The sequence below is a fragment of the Ochotona curzoniae genome, unplaced genomic scaffold, assembly GCF_017591425.1.
Source record: "Ochotona curzoniae isolate NIBS_2020 unplaced genomic scaffold, NIBS_Ocur_1.0 contig_2210, whole genome shotgun sequence".
NCBI lineage: Eukaryota > Metazoa > Chordata > Mammalia > Lagomorpha > Ochotonidae > Ochotona > Ochotona curzoniae.
The window spans coordinates 28088197-28109912 of NW_024465369.1; the positions used below are offsets into that span (position 1 = coordinate 28088197).

At 40.5% G+C, this 21716-nt stretch overlaps 1 protein-coding gene across 2 annotated transcripts in view; it reads left to right on the forward strand.

Moving 5' to 3' along the window:
* CSRNP3 (cysteine and serine rich nuclear protein 3) overlaps window positions 1–21716 on the forward strand; it is a 91665-nt gene that overhangs the window by 47930 nt on the left and 22019 nt on the right. For both annotated transcript variants that reach the window (XM_040972074.1, XM_040972075.1), the window contains one exon: window positions 21240–21499. In XM_040972074.1, the coding sequence (XP_040828008.1) occupies window positions 21240–21499 (260 nt within the window). The remainder of the gene's footprint in view (window positions 1–21239; window positions 21500–21716) is intronic.

Sequence of the window (21716 nt, forward strand, 5' to 3'; positions counted from 1 at the left end):
CCCCTGATGCGCCTGTCATCCCCCTTTATGTCTGAGAAACTCGCTGTGATCATGGTGGAGATGAGTGGGCAGAACCTAGACAGACTTATTCTTTTCTCTCCATCGCTTTCAGAACTATGCCCCAGCCCCACACAGAATTATTCATCTTGCTCTCAAGAGCCTGCCTCCATTTTCCACCCAGGAGAAGAAATCTTCAATAGAAGCTTTACATTGCAAAGTTGTTAGAAACGCTTGCCCTTTCCTCAGAGGCACTGTGCTCTCCAGGGTAGTCAGGCGCTTTAGTAAAGAGCTGGCATTTGCAGCAAGCAAGTGAGAAAGAAAAAGAATGATTTGTGTTCAGATAGGAATCCTGTATCAGAGAATATTCATGCACATGGAATAAATATCAATTCTGGCTCTTCAAGTTTATTTCTGTTCATGTACACAGGAAAAATATCAATTTTGATTCCCTGCTTTTATTTATGATGTAATTTGCACATGAAACTATTTTCTGACTGTATTCTCTGTATTTTTATGCCATGGTAAGACAGTCAAGGATGGTGTAGATGCTGTTCGGAAATAACAGGAATATGGATTCCGTGGTCCAAGTCCTGTGCAGCTCACCCCAGCGAAGGTCCAATGGACACTATTCTGTGGGAGAGTAAATCCATTTTGCAGATTCCCTGCATCTCCTTGCTCTGCTCCTCTTCACTTCATATTCATTCTGTCTTTCCCTCCTGAATCGCTCCTCTGAGAGTTGTAATGTCACCTCCTTCCGTTATGTAGAACCCTTCAGCTCCCTCCAGTTTCTGTCTTCCAACGTATTAAGCATTAATTAGCTCATTAGCTAAAAACCCTTTTTGTTTTTTGCCAATAGTGGAGCAGAACAGATTTGGTTTACTAATAGCAGCCTGAAACTAAGGGCAGTTACTAGACATTCATGTCAATTGTTATGGGATAAAATCAGCAAGTGTTCAGAATGCCACAATTATTGGCCATGCCTAGCTCTGACTTAGGATAGGTTTTGTTTGTTCTTGGCTAAAATAGCTAATAGATTGGTGTAAAGTATGGCAGACAACAGGCAAGTCACAGAACTAGCATTCTGCATTGATTCAATAAGGCTGTAGCAGCAATTCGTAAAATAGCTTAGAATCAAAGGAGCAAGTTGAAGTCTGCAATGGGAAGAAAGAGCTAAACAAGGCTTTGACTGTCACTAGCAAGCTGAGCCCTAACAAGGAAACAGAAAATGATTCCAGAATGAAAAACACAGCTATGTCAAACTCTGAGATTAGATTTTTTTGATTTTTGTCTTTTGTTTTTCTTTTTAAGGTTTGTTTTACTTCAAAGACAGAGTTAACACAGAGTCTTTTCATCTACTTATTCTCTTCCCAAATGGCAACAATAACCAAAACTGGTCCCAGCTGAATCCAGGAGCCTGAAACTCCATCCACACATCTAACAAATGTGTGGCAGGAGCCCATGAACTTGGGCTATCTACCGCTGTTTCCCCAGGCACATTAGCAGAGAGCTAAATCAGAAATAATGCAGCCAGAATTGAACAAGTGCGTGTGTGAAGTGCTGGCATTGCAGGCAGAGAGCTGGCTTGACCTACTGTGTCCTAATGCTGGCCCTGTCAAACTGTTACATAGACATGGGAACATGTCAGCCCTAGATGGTGGAACAGATTAACTACATGTATACCTGGCACTGCTTATGGAAATGGAGATACTAATATTTTTCCAAACTCATCCTCACCAATTCAGCATTAGATAGGATTGGTACTGCTCATCATGATTGGAATAGAAAAGGAATGACACATTATAAGTATGATTGAATGAGTTTCTGATTATATCCTTAATATTGGTCCCTAGATTTAAAATTATTTGTTCACAAATGCTGAAATTTGCTAAGAATCTTGATGTGTGTGCAGAAAATTTTTTTGAAAGATGTGACAATTGATAGACCGCTCAGTAGGTTTTTGAAAGCAACTCTTTATACTCCTACGACAGCTGGAGAGTGTTATGATTTTATACTATTTGCAAATTAATTTAGAGAAAATTATACTTTATTATTATTGTTGTTCTTAGATTTATTGGTGAAGTTGAACACTATTTTATATATTTAAACATTTTAATGCCATTTCTTGGTTACTTTTATTCATAAACTTTGTTCATTCATCATTAGAAAAGTGTTCCATAAACAAAAACATGGGGTCAAAAAAGAAAAAAAATTTTACATACGTAAATCACTTAAAATTGAATGTAAAGGCCTTGGAAACTGCGCTTGAGCGGGAAATAGGAGGAAGTGCTTGACAAGACTACTGAGAATTATGCTATGCAATTTCAGTTTGCTCAAAACAATTAAGAAAAAATGGACATTGTTGAGAGGTGATTCTCTTTCAAGGTACAAGAGTTGAATCCTACTTTTATACAATGCAGTGTAGTCATTATTCAGCTTAATGTGTTCCCTCTTATCCTAAGAAACATAAACTCTGAGAAAGGTAAAAGGAAGAGACCTCTTTATGCTTCTCCTTTGTTTTTCTGCAGCCCAAGCCTGAGGTTGCATTTAGCTTTGGAAAAACATTTCTAGTGACAAGTGGCCCATATATCATGAAGTATTGTAGATAAAAGGTGGTCACAGACCCCTTTGGGGCTGATTTGATTCATGCAGTAGTAATTGTACACCTCACAGATGTACTAACAGAGCTATGGCCAATACCACTCCTCAGAGTTGCCAAAATCATTCTGAAGATCTCCTTGCAAGATGCTTGCAAGAGGAAATATCTGTAAGCTGTGAGGAGACCTGGAGGAAAAATAATAGATTTCACAGGAATAAAAACACTTCATTAAGCATTCTTTAGGAAGCCCTTTGGTTTCTAGATCTCTGCAGGGATTGTTTTGTTTAGTGTCTCAAACAACGCTTTCACCTACCACGTGACAGCACTTGTGGAATTATTACACACTGAATAAGAGGAGCAGTGACTTGATAAAAATCATAGCCAAAATTTATATTGAAACCATGTGTTTTAAAAGAGACACTAGCTTTGGAAATTCAAATGCCATTCATTTCATTTAGAATGAAAAATATCCTTCAATAAGAGATTTATTTCTTCTTAGTTTTCTGGGGAATCTAAAAGTTCATATTCTTTATAGTAATAATAATATATTAAGGTGCTCTTTTCTTTAGATTTTCTCTGTGCTTTATTCTGTCATGTAGAACCCCAATAAATTGTTAGTTGGAGTTGCATGCTGAGAAAGTTAGAGAGTGATTCTGTTCTTTCATTGATATTTGAAGGCCCCCTTTTTTTATTTTTCATTTATTTAAGATGAACAAATTTCAGATATTCCTATATTTCCATATATAAGAGCATAATGACTCCCCGCCTAACCCTCCTTCCCACGCATGCTCTTCTCTCCCTCCACTTTCCTCTCCCACTTCCTTTCATGCTTACAATGGCATACTTTGTTTTATAATTGCAAGCCTGACTCTCCACAAAATAAAGAATTCAACAATTCCCAGATATTGTGATCCCTAAATGTATAAAACAAGCCAAACCCCATGGATTTTGTGCAGTCTTGTCTATTTTTCTGGAGATCTAAGGATGCACTGCCCTGACTCCTCCTCACCTGAACCACTTCCCAGGATTCTGCTTACCACGAGCCACCTTGCAGGATGAGGTAATGTCTGCCTCTGAAACAAAGAACAGGCGTGGTTGCTCAGCGCTTCCTCTATAGCAATGGGTCACAAAGTTGATTATGCCCTTGGTGCAGTACAAACCTATTATGTGTGTCACCCATCTATTTGACATCTCCGCAGCGGCCCTGTAGAAGCCTTTTTGCCACTGCTGCTAGCTGACCTGCAGACAGTATTTTGTCTTTGACACAGGAGTCTTTTTGCCGTTAGCTGTGAACACATGAACAAGCTAACTTTTTAGTTTTAGGGTAAGTGCAGTCCCTGATGTGACAAATCCCTGCCCTATGCAACTTACATTTCAGTCCACATAATTTCATTTATGTCATTCTTTGCTTATTCCTGATTCTTGTCTCAGGATCTCATCAAATGGGCCTTTTCCTTGAGTCTCCTCATCAGCATGAATCACCACCAAAAAAAGGAAAAAAATTATTCATCTTAAGATCACAATAATATATTACTTAAATTTTACAAGAAATTATTAAATCTTAAGTAGTGTGATTTTTCCCCCCCTCAGGACAACCACTGCTCTAAGGCACAAATGACAATTTAAATACTCAGAAGCAAAATCGTTCTGTAGATCCATCGCTAATGGACTGCTACAGGCAGAAGGTTCAGTGGTGTTTTTTGCTGGAGGTCAATACCAATTAGTGATACATTGTCAGCAGGAGTTCTCTTTCAAAATCGTTTTATAATATTCAAGTAACTCTTCTCCCTTCTGGCTTCCTGCATTTTAGAGATAGGTTGGCAAGCTCCTTATTGGTGGGTGGTTTAGAAATTTGTTAAGGTGCAATGTTGCTTTGTTATGCTATTATTTTCTGATATGTAAAACAGCATATTTTAAATGGTTTCTAAAACAAAAGTTATGTGTGCCCTCCAGCCATAAGGGCAATGAGTCCTCTCTTCAATACATGGATTTTTTTGTTTGCTTGTTTATTTGTCTGTTTGGGGTGTGTGTGTGTGTGCGTGTGTGTGTGTTGTTTTAATCATCTCAGAATCTAGGTAACTACCAATTAGTGAAGGAAACAGACTTGTTGAACATAAAGCTTCAGGAGGAAATTGATAAATACCATCTCACCTAAAATATCTTTAGGAGGTGTAAATACTTCTTAATTTAGCCCATTCTTGAATTATGCACTCATTTCATTAATTAGATGGTATTTGTTAAGTGAATGCTAACACTCAGCACTGTGCTTTTTCCCATGGCCTCCACTGTGAGTTTAGGGTGTTCCCCAAGTGCTGAGTACTGCAGGAGAAAATCAATCTCACTCATCCTTTTTATCATCAGTACCAAGGAAGAGAAGCTTTGAGAATGTGTGGAAGACCACTTACCTAAGCCTCTGGGTACTGTAAGACGTCCTGGAGGTAGCATTTAAGCCAAATCCCAATTTTATTTTTCTACTTGATATTAGGCAATAATGCAGTGTCAAACATGGGGTTCAAGCAAGTTCTTGTCGTATGTGAACAAGTGTTAGACATTGATTTAGTCCATTTGAGCTACCATTACAATGTCCTGTGAACTGACTGGCTTAGAAATAGCTGTTTGTTTCTCACAGCTGTGGGGGTTCTTGTATCTAGTTTATAACGGCACTCATGCCACTCATAAGGATGCCACACTCATTATCCAATTCATCTCCCAGAGGCCCTGCATCCTGATGTCATAACTGGTAAGGTGAGGATCTCAACATGGATTTTAGAAGGACGCAAACATTCCAACTGCAACTAGTTCAGAGAGCACTATAAAAGCCTGAAGCATGTGATCAACCAAAAATATTTAAAGTAAAATTGAAATTTTCTTTTCACTTGTATACCCGTCTAGGATCACTCATTATATTTAGGAAAATGGAGATGTTCCAGAAAGCCCAGTGCCCCTTCACCACTGTCCTTTGAAACCTGGTGCATTTTTTTCCCCCAGAGTAACAATGTTTAACATACATGACAGTCAAAAGTTGAACAGCTACACTAAAGTTCAGCTAATGAAAAGTAGAAAAGACCACAGTCCAACAGGAAAGTATTCAAGGGCTGTAAGCAATAATGAGGTGAAAATGTGTTCAGTTCTTAACCCTGTAGCCAGGCCTCTGTTCTCAGTACAGAATCTAACAGAGAACGACAGTAAAACAGTATTTATTAAATGTTTCCTTTTATTATTTTAGCGTCTTTGATTTTAGGGGGAAATAGACATCATAAAGCATGTGTAGGCTTTGTTATAAATAAAATCTTTCCTCTGGATTTCTTCCTTGCTGGTACAGTTCAAAGTTCAACTGCATGATCTTTGACCCAGTCCTGCTCTTCAGAATAACTTCAAGAGATCTTAGAAGAGTTGCATGGCTTTTGTTACTATTGAGGATTCGGTTTGTTGTTGTTTGTCAGTGATACTATGACCCGGGTTATATTAGGCTTGGCGGGGCTATATTGTGGAGTCAGATAAAATACTGTTTGGGAAGTCACTGAGCAGGTACAAAATGCTGTTTAATCCTGCCTCTACGGAACACTCATGGTGGTACTGAAGAAAATGTAAAAGCAACAAAATAGGTTGGTAGAGCTGAAGAATGGCAAATTTCTCCTTCTGCCATTCTGAGAGAAGGCTTCATGTGGCTTTATTTCGCATTGAGATATTTCCATGTCCCCCAAATATTTCGCTGGTGGTGGTAATGAATTGTATTGCCCTCTTGTTTATAACAGTGTGGCCATTCTGCTGAGGAGCCATATGGTTCCCATTTATTTTACGGTGTCTTTGACATCAGGAGAATTGCTGAGACAGCAGAGGAAAGTGCTTACACGCTGGACTGCAGCCAACAGCGCGATTATTTATATTTAGTAGAGACTACCTTTTCTTCCAATAAGAATTGAGAAGGCCCTAAGATATTATCTATGTTGGGATTTGAATAAAGCTAGAATATTGGTTTATATCTTTTAGAAATAATTGTTCCTTTAGTGGCAGTGAGATTTGTTTTTAAGCCTGAAATATTGGTGTTTAATTTCACCTATGAGAGAATAGGAAAACAAGCTGGGGGGAAGTAGGGTGTACTTATTTTAGCTCTGATGAGAAAGAAGCATACGTTTTATTTGGTTTAACGATATCAGCAAGGTAGTACCGTACATATGTAATTCTTTCCGTCTGTGTTTTGTGAGGTTTTGTTTTTTTACAAAGGTAATTATGTCTTACAAATATTCCTGTAAGGTAGATAAACACAGTTCTGAACATACTAAAGAAGAAATAATAGAAATACAAATGGTCATTAATATAATTTGAGTAATGGATCTTAGCAAGAATTGGAATTCAGATTTTAATTGATGCTATTATTGAACAAACTGTTTTCCAGATGTCAGGAAAGGAAATAATTCCTCATATTTATTAGCAGTGTGACAAGCTGAAAATGAAGAAACAACCTTTAGAAAGGAGAAGACAAATAGATATTTCAATAATATATTCCATATGTAAATGTTAACTTTGGCTGCGTGGAAGTCTCAAAGATTCCCTGGAAAATTGTAATGTGATCTAAAGAAATATAGATAGTGCAGAAAGAGAAAAGAGCCAGTAACATTTGGTCAAAATTTTGTAAAATGACTCTCAATAGCAATGTTAAACGGCTTGCTGAGTCTAAAGATGTTACAGAAAAAGAAAAATTCCCAGTATTTGGGCAGAGCCAAGCAGAATACTAGGTTTAGCAAAAGCATTTTAATATTGTGTTATGCCTCAAATATTTTGCTGTAAGACTCTAATTGTATAAATTTAACTTTAATGATATATCGTGGAAAGACACATTGAGTCAGAAAGAAAACTGCATATGTTAAATGTAAGAAATGGAATGACAAAATTCATGATGCTGATAACATGAACTGAAGCAACAGGAAAGTCAAATATGAAAATTGGAATGGGGTGAGCATTGTGGTCCAGCAGTTAAGCTACCCCATGGAACCCCTGAATCCCATGTTTGAATGCCTGGGTTTGAGTCCCACCTCTGGTTCTGATCCAGCTACTCATGTGCACACTGGAAGGCATCAGGTGATGACTCATGTACTTGGATCCCTGTCACTCATGCAAGATACCTGAAACAAGTTCTGGAATCCCAGTGGCAGCCTGGCCCAGTCCTAGTCATTGCAGACATTTGGGGAATGAATGCACAGAAGATATTCTCTCTCTCTCTTTGTCTCTTTCTCGCTATCCCTTTCACACACACACATACACACACACACACACACACCACACACCCCACACACACGTCAATGTGCCTTTCAAATATATTTTTTATATAAAGCCAAAAATTTTTAAAGGAACAAATTAAAGATCAGTACATTTACTGATCTTTAAATCACTGAGTGGTACAGTTTTTTGCTCTATAATCTAATCTAAACTGGCTTTAGTTCAATACCCACCTGGAAAGTAATGACATTTTAATGAAGGCCAATTTTGCACTCACATTTTCAGAAGAAAGTCAATTCAATGCAAAGGACAGTATTGGTACTGTACATTATATAGAAAGATTAGATATTAAAAAACACGTAGTTTCTTTTATTTCTGCTCTCAAGTTCTAGGGTTTTGCTTTTTGTTTTAAGATAATATTTAAAATAAAAATGGTTTAGCCTTTTTGTTTCCAAATATCATTATTACTTTTCTTAAAATCAATACTAAATGTTAACTTTTGGGTATTTAGATTTTTCACAAGAAATAGAGGAGTAGCAAGGGAGGCCTTCAAAATAAGTAGCAATATGTGAATGAAAAAGAACTAGGAAGTTATCACCATTTACAAATTAATGTAAGTTATTTATAGCATCAAGTCAAAAATTTACATTTAAATTATATATGAAATTTTGAGAATTTATATCAAAATCTCAGGCAGTAAATCTTTTTTTTTCTTCCCCTAACTGGAGAATTTCAATTAGACAATTAGTCTGTTGAACCACTCCTAGAAATTCAAATGTAGTCTGCACAATGCTGCTGAGCAGCCTCGGCTGTGCCCGTGAGACAGGAGAGAGCTGAGAGAGCTGTTTTCCTCCATGCAGATCTCTCACTTGCCAACATGGATGTAGCTGACAGACTGAATGGATGATGACGTGACATGCATGTTCACGATGCAAAACAAAGCTGTAGTCATCCCTCAAGAGTCATCTTTTCACAGCACTTCTGCCCTTGCTGCTTTGTTCTAGTTCTTTATGTGCATATGCAGTATCTGCACATAGCTTGATAAAAATGTTTCATGTAGTCTTACATGGAGCTTGTTTTTATTTTTGGTAAATTAGTGGTAAAAAGAAGATTCCCATCTTGAATTATTTCATTCAGAAACTCAATACACCAAAGATCTTATTAGTCTCTTGAGTCATCCAATATGTGTATTTTCATTTTAGTATTAAAGTTGAGAATGCTGCCTCTAAATGGTTAACCTCATAATCCTATCTGTGAATTACAAACCCAGAGCACTTCCCTGGAGGACTGAAATCAGAGTGGCTTTTTCTTATGTATATTTATCATGTTTTTAAAAATCTTTATTTTCACTTTTTGTTTTAGAGACAGAGTAACAAAGAGAGAGAGACACACAAAAAGAGAGATCTTCCATCTAATGATTCATTCCCCAAGTTCTCCTAATAGTAAAGATTAGGCAAGGCCACAGCCTCAAACAAGAAACTCCATTTCGGTCCTAGGCCCTCATCTGCTCTTCCCAGGCACATTAGCAGCAAGCTGAGTCAGAAGGACAATGATTCTGGGACATAAACCAGGCACTCTGATACGAGACTCAAGTGTTGCAAGTGGCAGCTTATCATACTCTCTACAGTCGATTGTTTTGAGATGGGCAGAGTGCAGTTAGGTGCTGAGGACAGAGGTGCAATATAATTCCTAAAGTCTTTAAAGCTATTATCCGTAACAAAGGGAAGCAAGGTCATCCAGTAGAAAGTCTTGAATTCAAATTCTGGCATATCACTTAGATGAGAACTACTTTTTTGCTTGATCTTTATTTTTGAATGCTTTCATACTATTAAAAGCAGTACTGTTTTTTTAAAAGGACTGTTATTTGTTCTTCGCTAAGTGGATCTTAATATGTGCTGCCTCTGTCTCAATTCAAAGTATCTTTTTAGAAAGGGGAAACACTTCTATTTTAAAACATGGATAAGTAATAAACATTTGATATGTTTTTACCCAATATTTGGAGAGAGTACCTTTCTTTTGTTTATGATCATGTGTGTTTATAACTGAATAATGATTTGACCATAGCACATGAAGCAGTTGAATTTATACCCTTAATATAATCTGAATTTCACTTCTGATTAAACAGAAAATATTCCCAGGTGCTGTTTATCTCCCTTATCCCTTTCATTTACCCATAGTCCATAATATATCTTTAGCATGAGTCTTGCAGTTCCTCCCCTAAAATGGTGTATGATTGCCCTGCATGGTCTACTTGAACAAAATGACTTGAAAGAGATAATGAGGGCAAGTGTTTCTGGAGACCTGAGGGTGTGAGTCAGATAAATCAAAGCAGACAAGTAGGATGAGAAGAGATTGCTTTTGATTCAAAACGAAGCCTTTTAAAGGAATTAATCCTATGATTCTTGGTTGCTACGTCATTTTACCCTTCTCACAGTGATTAAGACTTGAGACCATGTGGGTGATAGTCCTGATCAGAGGGGACCACCTTGACAATTACATCAATTTAGACAAGACCATAGGAAAAATTTAAGAGTTATTTCCAAAACTGCAATGAATTTTAATAGCATTATTCATTGAAAATGGATTTCATATAAATATGAGAAATAATATGCACACTTTCTGAGACCCTGAGTTTTTTAGCTAATATTTATTTTTCTTTTTAATTTTTAATGCTACAGTTCCATATGATTTTAAAGCAGAAATTTTTATTGCTCAGAATTTCCAAGGTAAAATAGGTTAATTTCTTCATTCTTGCTTTCCTCCCACTAAATCTCCCCTATCAAATCATGGAAAAATAACCTGAAAAGATATAGAATAGGCCTGTCCTGGCTGCTTCAGAATGTCTGGGGCCATCTTGGCTCACGGGACTTGAGGGCGATGAATTGCGGCCTAGGAACATTCATGAATAAGGCCACAGTACGTGCAGGTGAGGACTGAATCCTGGGGGACACCCAACAGCAGAGGCACTGTACTTGCAGCTAAGCTGGGGAACTGAGATCTGGTGGTTTGGAGTGGAGAGATTGGAAGATCTGTATGGGTCAGATCAATTCACCAACCCACATGGAAATCCTGAGATGGGCTCGTTAGAGCAGAACATCACTAACTGCCACACACCAGCCCACACGAAAGCTGTGGTTGGGGGCCTGTCTAGCAGAGCTAGATCCCAGTACCTGACTGAGTATTGGAACAGGGAACAGGTCACACTAGGCAGGGCCATGATACTAACCAGCACAGGAGAGACCCAGGTCTGGGGGTAGATTCTTTGGCGGGGTGGGGATAAGTGTGCCCAGCCCTGTGGAAATACAAATCCTGCTGGTTTGGGGTGGTGACGGGCTGAACTAGGTGTGAACATGGAACCCACTAACACTCACAGGTACTGGGGCTGGAAATAAACTGGTCAGGTCCAAGCTGCAGCATCTGCATGTGCAACCTAAAACAGGGTATAGTGCGGGCCAGCCCACAACATTCACCAGCTTATAGAAAGACCAACATGGAGGGGCAGGCTATGCCAGGCAAGGGCCTAGCACCTGCTGGCACATATGAGATCTGTGTCTGGAGTGGACCAAATGGGGAGAGCCTGGGAAACTTCCCTATGGGGTCATTGCTTCCACTGGTGACCATGTGGTCCAGACGTAGGGGTCGGGCAAGCTGGGCAAGGTAGCCCCATCCATTGGTTAGGGTGTGTGTTGGTTTTCGAAAGGGACAGAGTGGGCAAAGCCGAGCAAACCTTAGCCCACTGGAGAGTGTAGAAACCAGGCTGGAATGCAGGTCATACCGGGCTAGGGTATCGCATCTACTGATTTATGTGAGACAAGAATAGGAGCAGACTGAGCAGGGCCAGGTTGCAGCACCTGCCAGCAAAAGTTGGAACTGGTGGCTGGCTAGGTCAGGCCAGGCTGCAGCATCTAAGGTAAAGACTAAGATAGGTGAGGGGCTATGCCATGCCGTGTCAGAGCAACTACTGGCACACAAGAGATCTGTAGATAGTAATAGGCCTGGTTGGGGAGTAAAGGGGATGCCCTGACTGGGGTGTGATTCCCATTGGTGAGTGCGAGGGCCAAGTTGGGGGGTACAGTCTGGTCTGGATATGACTGCAGAATCCCTTGGCACGTGTGTGGGCTAGGACTGGGATGAGCCAGACTGGGCTAAGTTCTAGCACCCGCTGTTGCTCATGAGAATCATGGTGGGTGTAGGATGGGCTAGTCTAGATCTCTGCCCCTGCTGAGCCATGCGTAAGCTGTGTTTGGGTGCAGACCAGCTTTGGTTGGGCTGTAGCACCCAACCAGAATGGACAAGGGCCAATCAAGAAAGGCCACTGTTCCTGTGGGACAGGAGGTAGACTAAATAGGGCTGGCCCATGGACCCACTAGTGTGTGCAAGATCTGGCACTGGGAGAGGTTCTAATGGACCCACTGGTGTGTGTGAGATCTGGCATTGGGAGAGGTTCAAATGGAGGAGCTTGGTAACTCCTCTGTTGGGACACACTCCCTACAGCTGAGTGCAAAGACCAAGACAGGAGCAGCCCAGACCAGACCAAAATACAGTATGAACTGGCATACATTTGGCATGGGTCAAGGGCAGGCCAGGCTGGGTCAATTAATATCATCCCCTGGCAAATCTGAGCTCCACAATGGAGTGTGGGCCAGGACGCAACACATGCCAGTCCACATTAGAGCCGGGACTTGGGGATGGCAGGGCTGGGCTAGGCAGTATCTCCCACCAGTGTGAGCTGGAATTGGGAGTGGGCCAGGCCAGGCCAGGCTACAGCACCAACTAGCAAATGCTGAGTTGAGGCAGGCCTTGCCAGACTAAGCTGCAATACCCAACCAGCACATGTGAAACCCAGGGGGTCGTGGGAATGAACCCAATCGGAGAAAGATGCTGCAGGGACCCCACATCTGGACCACTATTTCCACTGGTGAGCATGAGAGCTAGAATGGGGGTATACCAGGCTGGGCAGGGCCACAACATCCAATGGCCTACATGTAAGCTGGCTCAGGGAAAAGCCAGACTGGGCTGACTGTACCTTCTGGTACATACATAAGCCAGAGTGGGTGTCAGTAAGTTGGCCTTTGCCACAGCATCAGCTAGCGGATGCTGGCTTGGGGTCAAATTCTGTCAGGTGCATGCATGGCTAGACAGATGGTGGTACCCGCTGGCACCTGTATGGACTGGATAGTGAAGCTGGTTGGAATAAACTGGGCTTCATTGCTCATTGACATGTATGAGAGCTGAATAAGATATGGGACAGACAGGGCAAGTTAGCGGTACATAAAGCAAGCACAGGAACCAGGGTAGGGGGCAGGCCTGGTGGGGGTTAGTGTAGGTTGCTTCAATTAGGCCATAGCTTCCACTGGTTTATGTGAAGGCTGAGTATGTGGTGGGCAGGACTGTGCTGGACTCCCACACCCACTGGTTTGCATAAAATACAGGGCTGGAGACAGAACTGACCCAGCAATTGCAACTACCAGTGTGTGCGTAGATTGATTTGGATGATGTACTGTGCTGAACCATGTATTGGCAAGCACACACAAGAAGCAGGTCTGGGGTGGCCTCAGATGACGTTTCTTTGGTGATTCCCTACCATCCGAACCACTGAACTAAGAACCTCAACCATGGAGAAAATTGCAGGTTTCATGGTCTGACCATGAAGTGCATGTGTCAAATCTGGGCCTCCTCAGTGGCTCAGACAGAGCAGTGTACAGCATATTCAAATGCACATGGAGGAAATAGAAACACATTGGAGCCTCCAGAGGACACCTGGTACCATAGCAGAGGATGGAGGAAAAAACAAATTGATCAACTACTCCAACCAAGTGTTGACTATGAAGATCTGGGCAGATGGAGACTCTAAGTTAAACTATAGCAGCTGGTGGATTCTGGAGAGATTTCATCATGATTGGAGTGGTAGGAATGACACAAATTCAGGACTGTTGAATTGTCAAAACCTTTTGAGAACTTCATGGCATTGTGAATTTCTATTTTGCTTTCTATTGTTGATTTTGTATTGTGGCTTTTCATTTAAGGGGATGTATAGTAACTGTGTAATGGAGACTCTCATATCCAGATTTGAGGATACAATTCAGTGTCTTCTCTACTTCCAGAGCAAAGATGGACTCCCAATGAAACTGTTAACTATATCTTGACAATAAGATGCCGGACTCTGCCATTGTCCATGCCGGCAATGATGGACATGACTGTGTATGAACAACTATACTATAGTAACAATAAAGGGAACTCACTGGGTGGGGGAACTCAATGGGGCTTCCCATTGAGGGAAATACCAAGACCTATGGAACTGTATCATAAAATGATAATAATCATGATAATAAAGTGTAAACAAATTTAAAAAGATATAAAATAACTAAACATCTGGCATTTTTCACTTGAGCAAAGCATATTAGAAAAAGAAATGGATAATTGTTGATCCAAATAGAAGAATTCATATTTTCCACGATTCTCCCCTTGTTTGACGTGACACTAGACTGTGTGTTTTCAAACTCCATTCCAAATTCAGGGCAAAAAAATACAGATGTTTGTTGCTTTCTGTGTTCGAGGTTACAGTGGAGCTTTGCTGATAGCTGCTAACATTAAAGAGAACAAGTGAATATAAAGGGAATGAGCAATTTACTGCGCATATTTTGGCCTGAAGTGGCTGTCCTATGGCAAAACTGGTGCACCATAAGCTGTCCCTGTGCATGCGGAAGTCATCACACTTGGGTGGAATTATACTAATGGCTTCCACAAAAGGCTGAAGTGTAAACCAGAAAGCAACTTGATTATTTTTAGTAAGAAAAAGAAAAACTAATGAGTTAGCCAGATAATCCTACAGGCTTGAATATATATTACAGTTGTTAAGGACAAATTAGTTTGTGCATGTAGGAATGAAGCAATAAGAGCTGAATTTTCATCTAAAATAAATGTGAGTAGCACTTAATATGATCCTACTTTGATATTTTGATATACTCATCCTTGAGTGAAATCATAATATTCAGGATATTTATATGATCAGAACGTCTTTTTTCCTTAGTGATACTGAAAATATATTATACAATTCTTAGTTTTTATATTTCCTTTCTAATCTGTTTTGTCCCTGAATCATCTTATTATGTATTTTATAGTAAAAAAGTTGTTTACTATTAACACACATTCTTATTCTGGCATTGTGAAATAGTCATTGCAATGTCTCTTCTCCATAGGTTTTTGAAGATTAATTTACCTATAATTCAGTTTAAGAGAGAGGGGACAACACAGTGAGAGATCGTCCATCTGCTGGTTCCTTTCCCAAATGGCCCCAATGTCCAGGATAGGACTAGAGTGAAGCAAAGAGCATGGAGCTCAATTCAGTTCTCCCACATGGGTGCAAGGGTCCAAGCACTTGAGTCATCTTCCATGCTTTCCCGGGCTTAAAAGTAGGAATCTGAGTTATCAGTGGAGCAGACCAGGTTTGAACCAGTGCCCATATCAGATGCCAGCATTGCAAGCAGTGGTTTAATCCACTGTGTCACATGCTGGCTCCTCCATTCATTATTACAGTGTTTTTAGAATGTTTGAGTTCAGGAAATAGCTCATCTCAACCACTCTGTGCTCTTTATTCACATGCAAAGATCAATTACCTGTACAATCGATAATAAGCTTTCAGTAACACAAGTGTGGCCCATGTGCTAACTACAGTGATCTTCTCAAGAGCTGTCTCCTGGACAGTCTATATGTCAATTATTCTTGCATTAAGACTTCCATTTCAGGATGGTAACATTGATTGAGATAAAGTAAAAGTTGTGGAAAGACAGTACAAAATTGCTATGGAGTATGAGAAAGGACTAATCAGCTTTCCAAAGCAGGAATAAAAGACACATTCTCCTTTCTCTCTCTCTCTCTCTCTCTCTCTCTCTGTATGTGTGTGTGTCTTTCATGATTTTGCCTCATAGTAGTAAAACCAGCACTGAACTTTAGAGAGAAACAAAGTAGAGTTCGATCCTTTTGCAAAGGGCAGAGTTTAAACTGTAATATTGGGCAGGTTTGATATTCCCTAATAAAGCAGATGTGTTGGATGAATTTAGTCTGCTTCCCAGGCTCCAAGAACACAGGTTTTTTAATGCTCTAATAGAATCACTGGGAAAGGGACGTGGGTGGCTCCTAACTTAAGCAAAGTCACAACTAAAACTTCCTCCATTAAGGTGATCTTAATTATACTCCCCAAGCTTTTGGATCACTGTCTTCACAGTGCTTTTTATACCATGCAAATGCTAAAATAAGCATAGGAACATGCCTGAAGTATAAATCCTAGGAGATAGAAGGAAGCACCATCCCTAGCACAATGACAATGTGATCTCCAAAACTGGCCAGAGTTGTTACTCTCAAAAAGCCTTAGAAAATCATCTCTAAACTCTGACATTAGGGAAAGGATAGTTTCTAAGAGAGGATAATGCAACTGATTATTCCAGAAGGATAAAGAAGTTCTATAATCTAAAACTACTTAAAAAGATACTTGGTATACAGACCAAAGATGGACTCCCAGTGAAGGAATTGAATACATCCTAACAGTAAGATGATGGACTCTGACAATATCCATGCGTACAACGTTGGGAAACACTTCAATAACAATATGATGAACTTGTGACTATTCATGAAAGACATCCATTGTAAAACTATAAATCAAGGGTGGTGGGGAGGAGGGGCCTTAGGGTAGGGCATTGGCAACCCCAAAGCAATGGAACTATATCATAAAACAAAATATTTTTAAATGTAAAAAAGACACTTGGCTGGAATACCATAAACTGCTTTAAAAATCGTGTGCTAGAATTATCTGAGAAGCCTATATTAATAACTTTTGAAAGCCTTCCTTCAAACTTCGGCCATGTCGCTGGGGTGAAAAGAGCCCCTGCACTGGCTGCTGCAAAGGGTGCCCCAGGTGAGGCCAGACTCAATGCTGGGGAATCAGGCTGTGGTTTGGATATGGCTGCAATCTCCCTTGGCACAAGTGAGCACACGTAACTGGGCTAGACTCCAGCACCATCTGGTGTGCTGGAGAACCTGGGTAGATGTAGGATGGACTAGGAATGGTCTCTGCCCCTACTGAGCCATGTGTGAACTGTGTCTGGGTATAGAAGAACTGTGGCTGGGCTGAAACATCCAACAATAAGAACTGGAATGGATTGAAGGCCAGCAAGGAAAGGCCACTGTTCCTGCCAAGACAAGATGTGGACTAAGTAGTGCTGGCCCATGGACTCACCAGTATGCACAAGATCTGTCATAGGGAGAGGTTCTGATGGAGGAGTTTGGGAAACTCCTTTGTCCAGGACACAGTCCTTGCAGGTGAGTGCAAAAACCACAATAGGGAGCAACCCAGAGCAAGCAAGAGAAAGACACCCACAGACATACATTTGGCATAGGTCAGGGGCAGACCAGATTAAACCAGTTCACATCACCTGCTGACGAATCCGAGCACTAAAACAGAGTGTGGTTCGGGCCAAATTTGGTCACAACACATACCAGTGCATATTAGGAAAGCCAAGGTGAAGTAAGCCATACCAGATGTGGTTGCAGTGCCCAATCAGCACACGTGAGAACGAGGGAGGTGGGGCAAAGACAACAGGGGTAATACGTGCTCCCCGACTGGACAGCCACTCCCATTGGTGAGAGTTGGGATGTAGGCAGAGCATACCAAGCAAGGGTACAAAACCTGTGGGCCTCATGTGAACTAGATCAGGGAAAAGTCAGGCTCGGCTGACAGTTCCAACTGCTGCAAACATAAATTGGAGTGGGTGAGGGTTGGTTGGCCTCTGCCACAGCATCAGCTGGCAGAGGCTGGCACAGGGAGCTAAATCTGTCAAGTTAAACTCCAGAATCACCTGGAGAGTGCATAATCTGGGAGTGGGAGTGGCCTAGTGGGGAGATAGTGGGCACCTCCCTCTTGGGTTACACTCCCGCTGGACAGCATGAAAACCAAGACAGGGCTGACTAGACAGAAAGGCAACTGCCAGTATTGTGCGGACTGGATAGTAGGGCTGGTTGAGTTGAACTAGGCTTCAATGCCCATTGACATGTATGAGAGCTAAATGGGATGTGGGATAGACTAAACAAGTCTGCAATACATAGTGGCAAGCATAGGAACCAGGGTAGGGGCAGACCTGGTGGGGATTATGGGAAGTCGCCCCAACTAGGCTGCAGCTGCCATTGGTTTGCGTGAGAGCAGAGTATGAAGTGGGCAGGATCAGGCTGGACTGCAACAACCATTGGTTTATGTGGAAGACAGAGCTGGAAACAGAACTGACCCAGCAATTGCAACCACTAGCATATGCATAAACTGATTGGGGCGACAGACTCTGCTGGCTCTTGTACTGGCAAGCACACACAAGAATCAGGTCTGGGATCACCCCAGACGAAGTTTCTTTGGAGATCCATCCAACTGAACTGCTGACCTCAGAACCCCAACTATGAAGAGACTGTGCCTGCCAATGGATTCTGACGAGATTTCATCATGCTTGGAACAACGAGATTGGCAGCACTTTAGAACTACTTAACTATCAAATAGTTGATAGGACCCTCGGAGCATGCCCCATATTGGGGACCTGGGATGGGTGGGAGACTGGATGGGGCTTCTCCCTTTGTTTCTCCCCTTACCCCAGATACAGAAAAAAAAAATGATATTAGTGTGGAAACAATGGTCTTACCCACCTTCCTTTAACCCTTGCCCCTTTTTGCCCTAATCAACTATGTAAGATTAACAAAATAAAAATATATTTTAAAAAAAGAATCCCTTCAAATCCTTTTCAAATCTGGAAATTTTTGTTGCTGGAAGATTTCTTTTCAGTCAATCATATTTATGGTTTCAGAGCAAGAAAGATAAAAGTTTATGTCCCCAAAACAGAGGTTGCTGCTTGCTATGAGATGGTAATGGATGAGATTGTCAGATCTGGTAACAGATTACTGGGCAGATTGTTGAATTTTGCTTTCAATGGTGCTTTTTTACATTTTGACAAATTCTTGTGTTTTTAGATGACTTAAATATCCCATTGTGAAGTAGATCAGAGCTTTTAAATCACAGTTGAAAATTGTCTGTTGCCAGGAGTACAAATGTGTTTCTGTGAAGGTAGCTGTAAATAAATGGAAGAAAAACACCTACATGTTTCGATGCATTTCCAATCTCTTCTGAAAAAGTAAAATGATGAAGAGGGGAAGTTGTAAAAACTGGATTTTTGTCCTAATGTTATAATTTTTCTAATCACAAATCTGTGTTTCTCGTCACTGGAATGGAAGTGGGCAGAGAGCATTATCTACTTTTCACTAATGTACCCCAACCATCTTGCAAGTGCCAAGCATGTGGTAGATCTTCAGATCATGTTAATGGAATGAGTGAATCCATAAAATTCAATTAAGCATGTCACTCTCTATTTAACTTGAATGCTTTGAATAGAGAAGAGACTAATGACTTTGAGCTTCCTTAATTAGAAATTTTAGCAAGTCTATATGAAACTATAGTCACTTTCCTTTTTTTGTTTGCATGAGTTACATTCTTCTAAATCAAATTCACTATTGAAGTCAGCAACAGTTGACATCTTAAGTCCAATGTCTTAGCCACTCAGCCATCCTGGTACAGGCAACTTCCAGAAATTCTGTGATGCTAGACTCAGCCTAATTTACCTGCACTTCAATGGGTTGAGCTCTCCAATATAGCACAATAGTGAAAAGTCAGGACTCCAGAATAATGACTCCCAATTTTACCACCAGTCAGATGATCTTACGCATGCTAGTCTTTGGTAACTTCATTTGGCAAAAAGGGCAACATGGCAAATATAAACTCAAGAATTTATATGGAAAAAAAAATCATTAAAATGAAGTTCCTTTCCTGGAATGACTTGCAGGAAGCCCTTAATAGCTACTGCTAACATAATTTTTCTATCCATGGATTTCTCCTCAGTTCATTGTTTTTGTTTTTCTTCCTGGGCTGGTATATTTATTTCTTAGGATTACCACAGAAATGCATTACATACTAGGTGGCTTGAAGTAACAGAAATTTCTTTTCTCACAGTTCTGGAGGTTAAAAGACCAAAATTCAAGTTTTGGCAGAGCCCCATGGATCCCCTGAAATCTGTACTGAAAGGTTTTTGTTGATATTGCCCTAGGTATTGTTGGCTTGGGCAGCATAAATCCAGGTCCCACGGGTATTCTTCATGGCTTTCTTCACACCATTTTCTTTCTTTAATGTCTATTTATAGATTTTACAGCAATACTAGTAGTATTGGATTTCAACCTTACAGCCTACCTGACTATCCTGACTTAGTCACCTCTGTAAACACTCTTCTTCCTTGAGAGACATTTTGAGTGTTAGAACTTCAGTATGTTCACAGTTGGGAATGTGCAGATACTATTCAACTTGTAGTGCCATGATATTATTATGTCTTCTAAGGAAAGTATGGGTTTCTTTCCCTGATGTGAAAGCATCCTTTCATATGTCATCTGCCTGAGAGCTTTTAGGTCCAGTCTAGCACTAGACAGCTGTTACAAAATAAGTCACCCAAACTCCAGAAGCCTGGGTTATTCCAATATAAGATGAAAGGACCAGGCCTGATGGCATGTACCACATAATCCAAATCCAAAAGATTGTGTTTATTATGTAGAACTGGCTTTTTATTGACAATGGTGTGCATTTTAGCCTCCTTGATTTATGAGCATCTTGATATCCTTAAAAATAGCAGTGATAATTCTGACCATCACCACATAAAAATAACGAAGTATGGTGATTAAAAGGCTTGATTGAGCAATTCCAGAATTTGTACACATGTATCAAAATATCATGCTGCACTTCATAACTATATGTATAACTTTGTAAATTAAAGATCAATAGTAGAAGAAAAAGTTTTGATATCTGTATGAAATTTTCAGCTATCTCAGCAAATACCTGGATTAAAATCCCATAGTCTTCAAGGTTCTTTATAGAGCATCTTGTTAGATTTGATTATTAAATTGTCTGAATAGTGACAGAAATCTTTCTGTGCTTTTTTACTCTCTTTTGGAATTTTCCAAAATCCATAGACACGTTTTTTATGCTAAGCACCCTGCATATACAAACAAGATGCAAAGGTGTGAGGATTTACATTATGTGTTATTTCTGAGGGTACTATGACAGAGCTCATGTGAAAATCCTAAAGCCAAAATTTAAAGGATTAAGAGAATGAGAAGTTACTATCTGTCAGAATCACCAGCTGTTGACAATTTTCCTGAAAACTGTACTGAGACTACCATGAAAGAAATATTACAACAGCTACTCCTTAAAAGGAAACAAATACCAATTTAAAATGCCTGTATAACGATGATGCTGGGTAACAGTTTTAGAGCACCCTGGCCAAAGATCATGCAGTGATATTTTCTTGGATTCATCTGAACATCCCCGCCATAGCCATTCACTGAATTGTTTCTCTTTCAGCATCCTCCATTCTCAAAAGGGAGAAGCGGCTGAGGACCAAGAATGTGCATTTCAGTTGCGTCACTGTGTACTACTTCACCAGGAGGCAAGGCTTCACAAGCGTGCCCAGCCAAGGTGGCAGCACCCTTGGCATGTCCAGCCGCCACAACAGCGTGCGCCAGTACACGCTAGGCGAGTTCGCGCGTGAGCAGGAGCGACTGCACCGGGAGATGCTACGGGAACACCTCAGGGAGGAGAAATTAAACTCTTTGAAACTAAAGGTAAAAAAAAAAAAAATAAAAACTGATTTTTTTTTCTTGAAATACCATAGCCTCGCAGAATTTTGGTTGAATCAGTCACTTTTCCATCCATATTGACAAACCCAATTGCAGTTTCACATACCAGGCTATATGAGCTTTGTGCAGTGGCAGTATTGTAGCCAGTGAGGTTTATCTGAGGTGTGATTGAGGTTTCTCTGAGATGCAGTGATTGCTGATC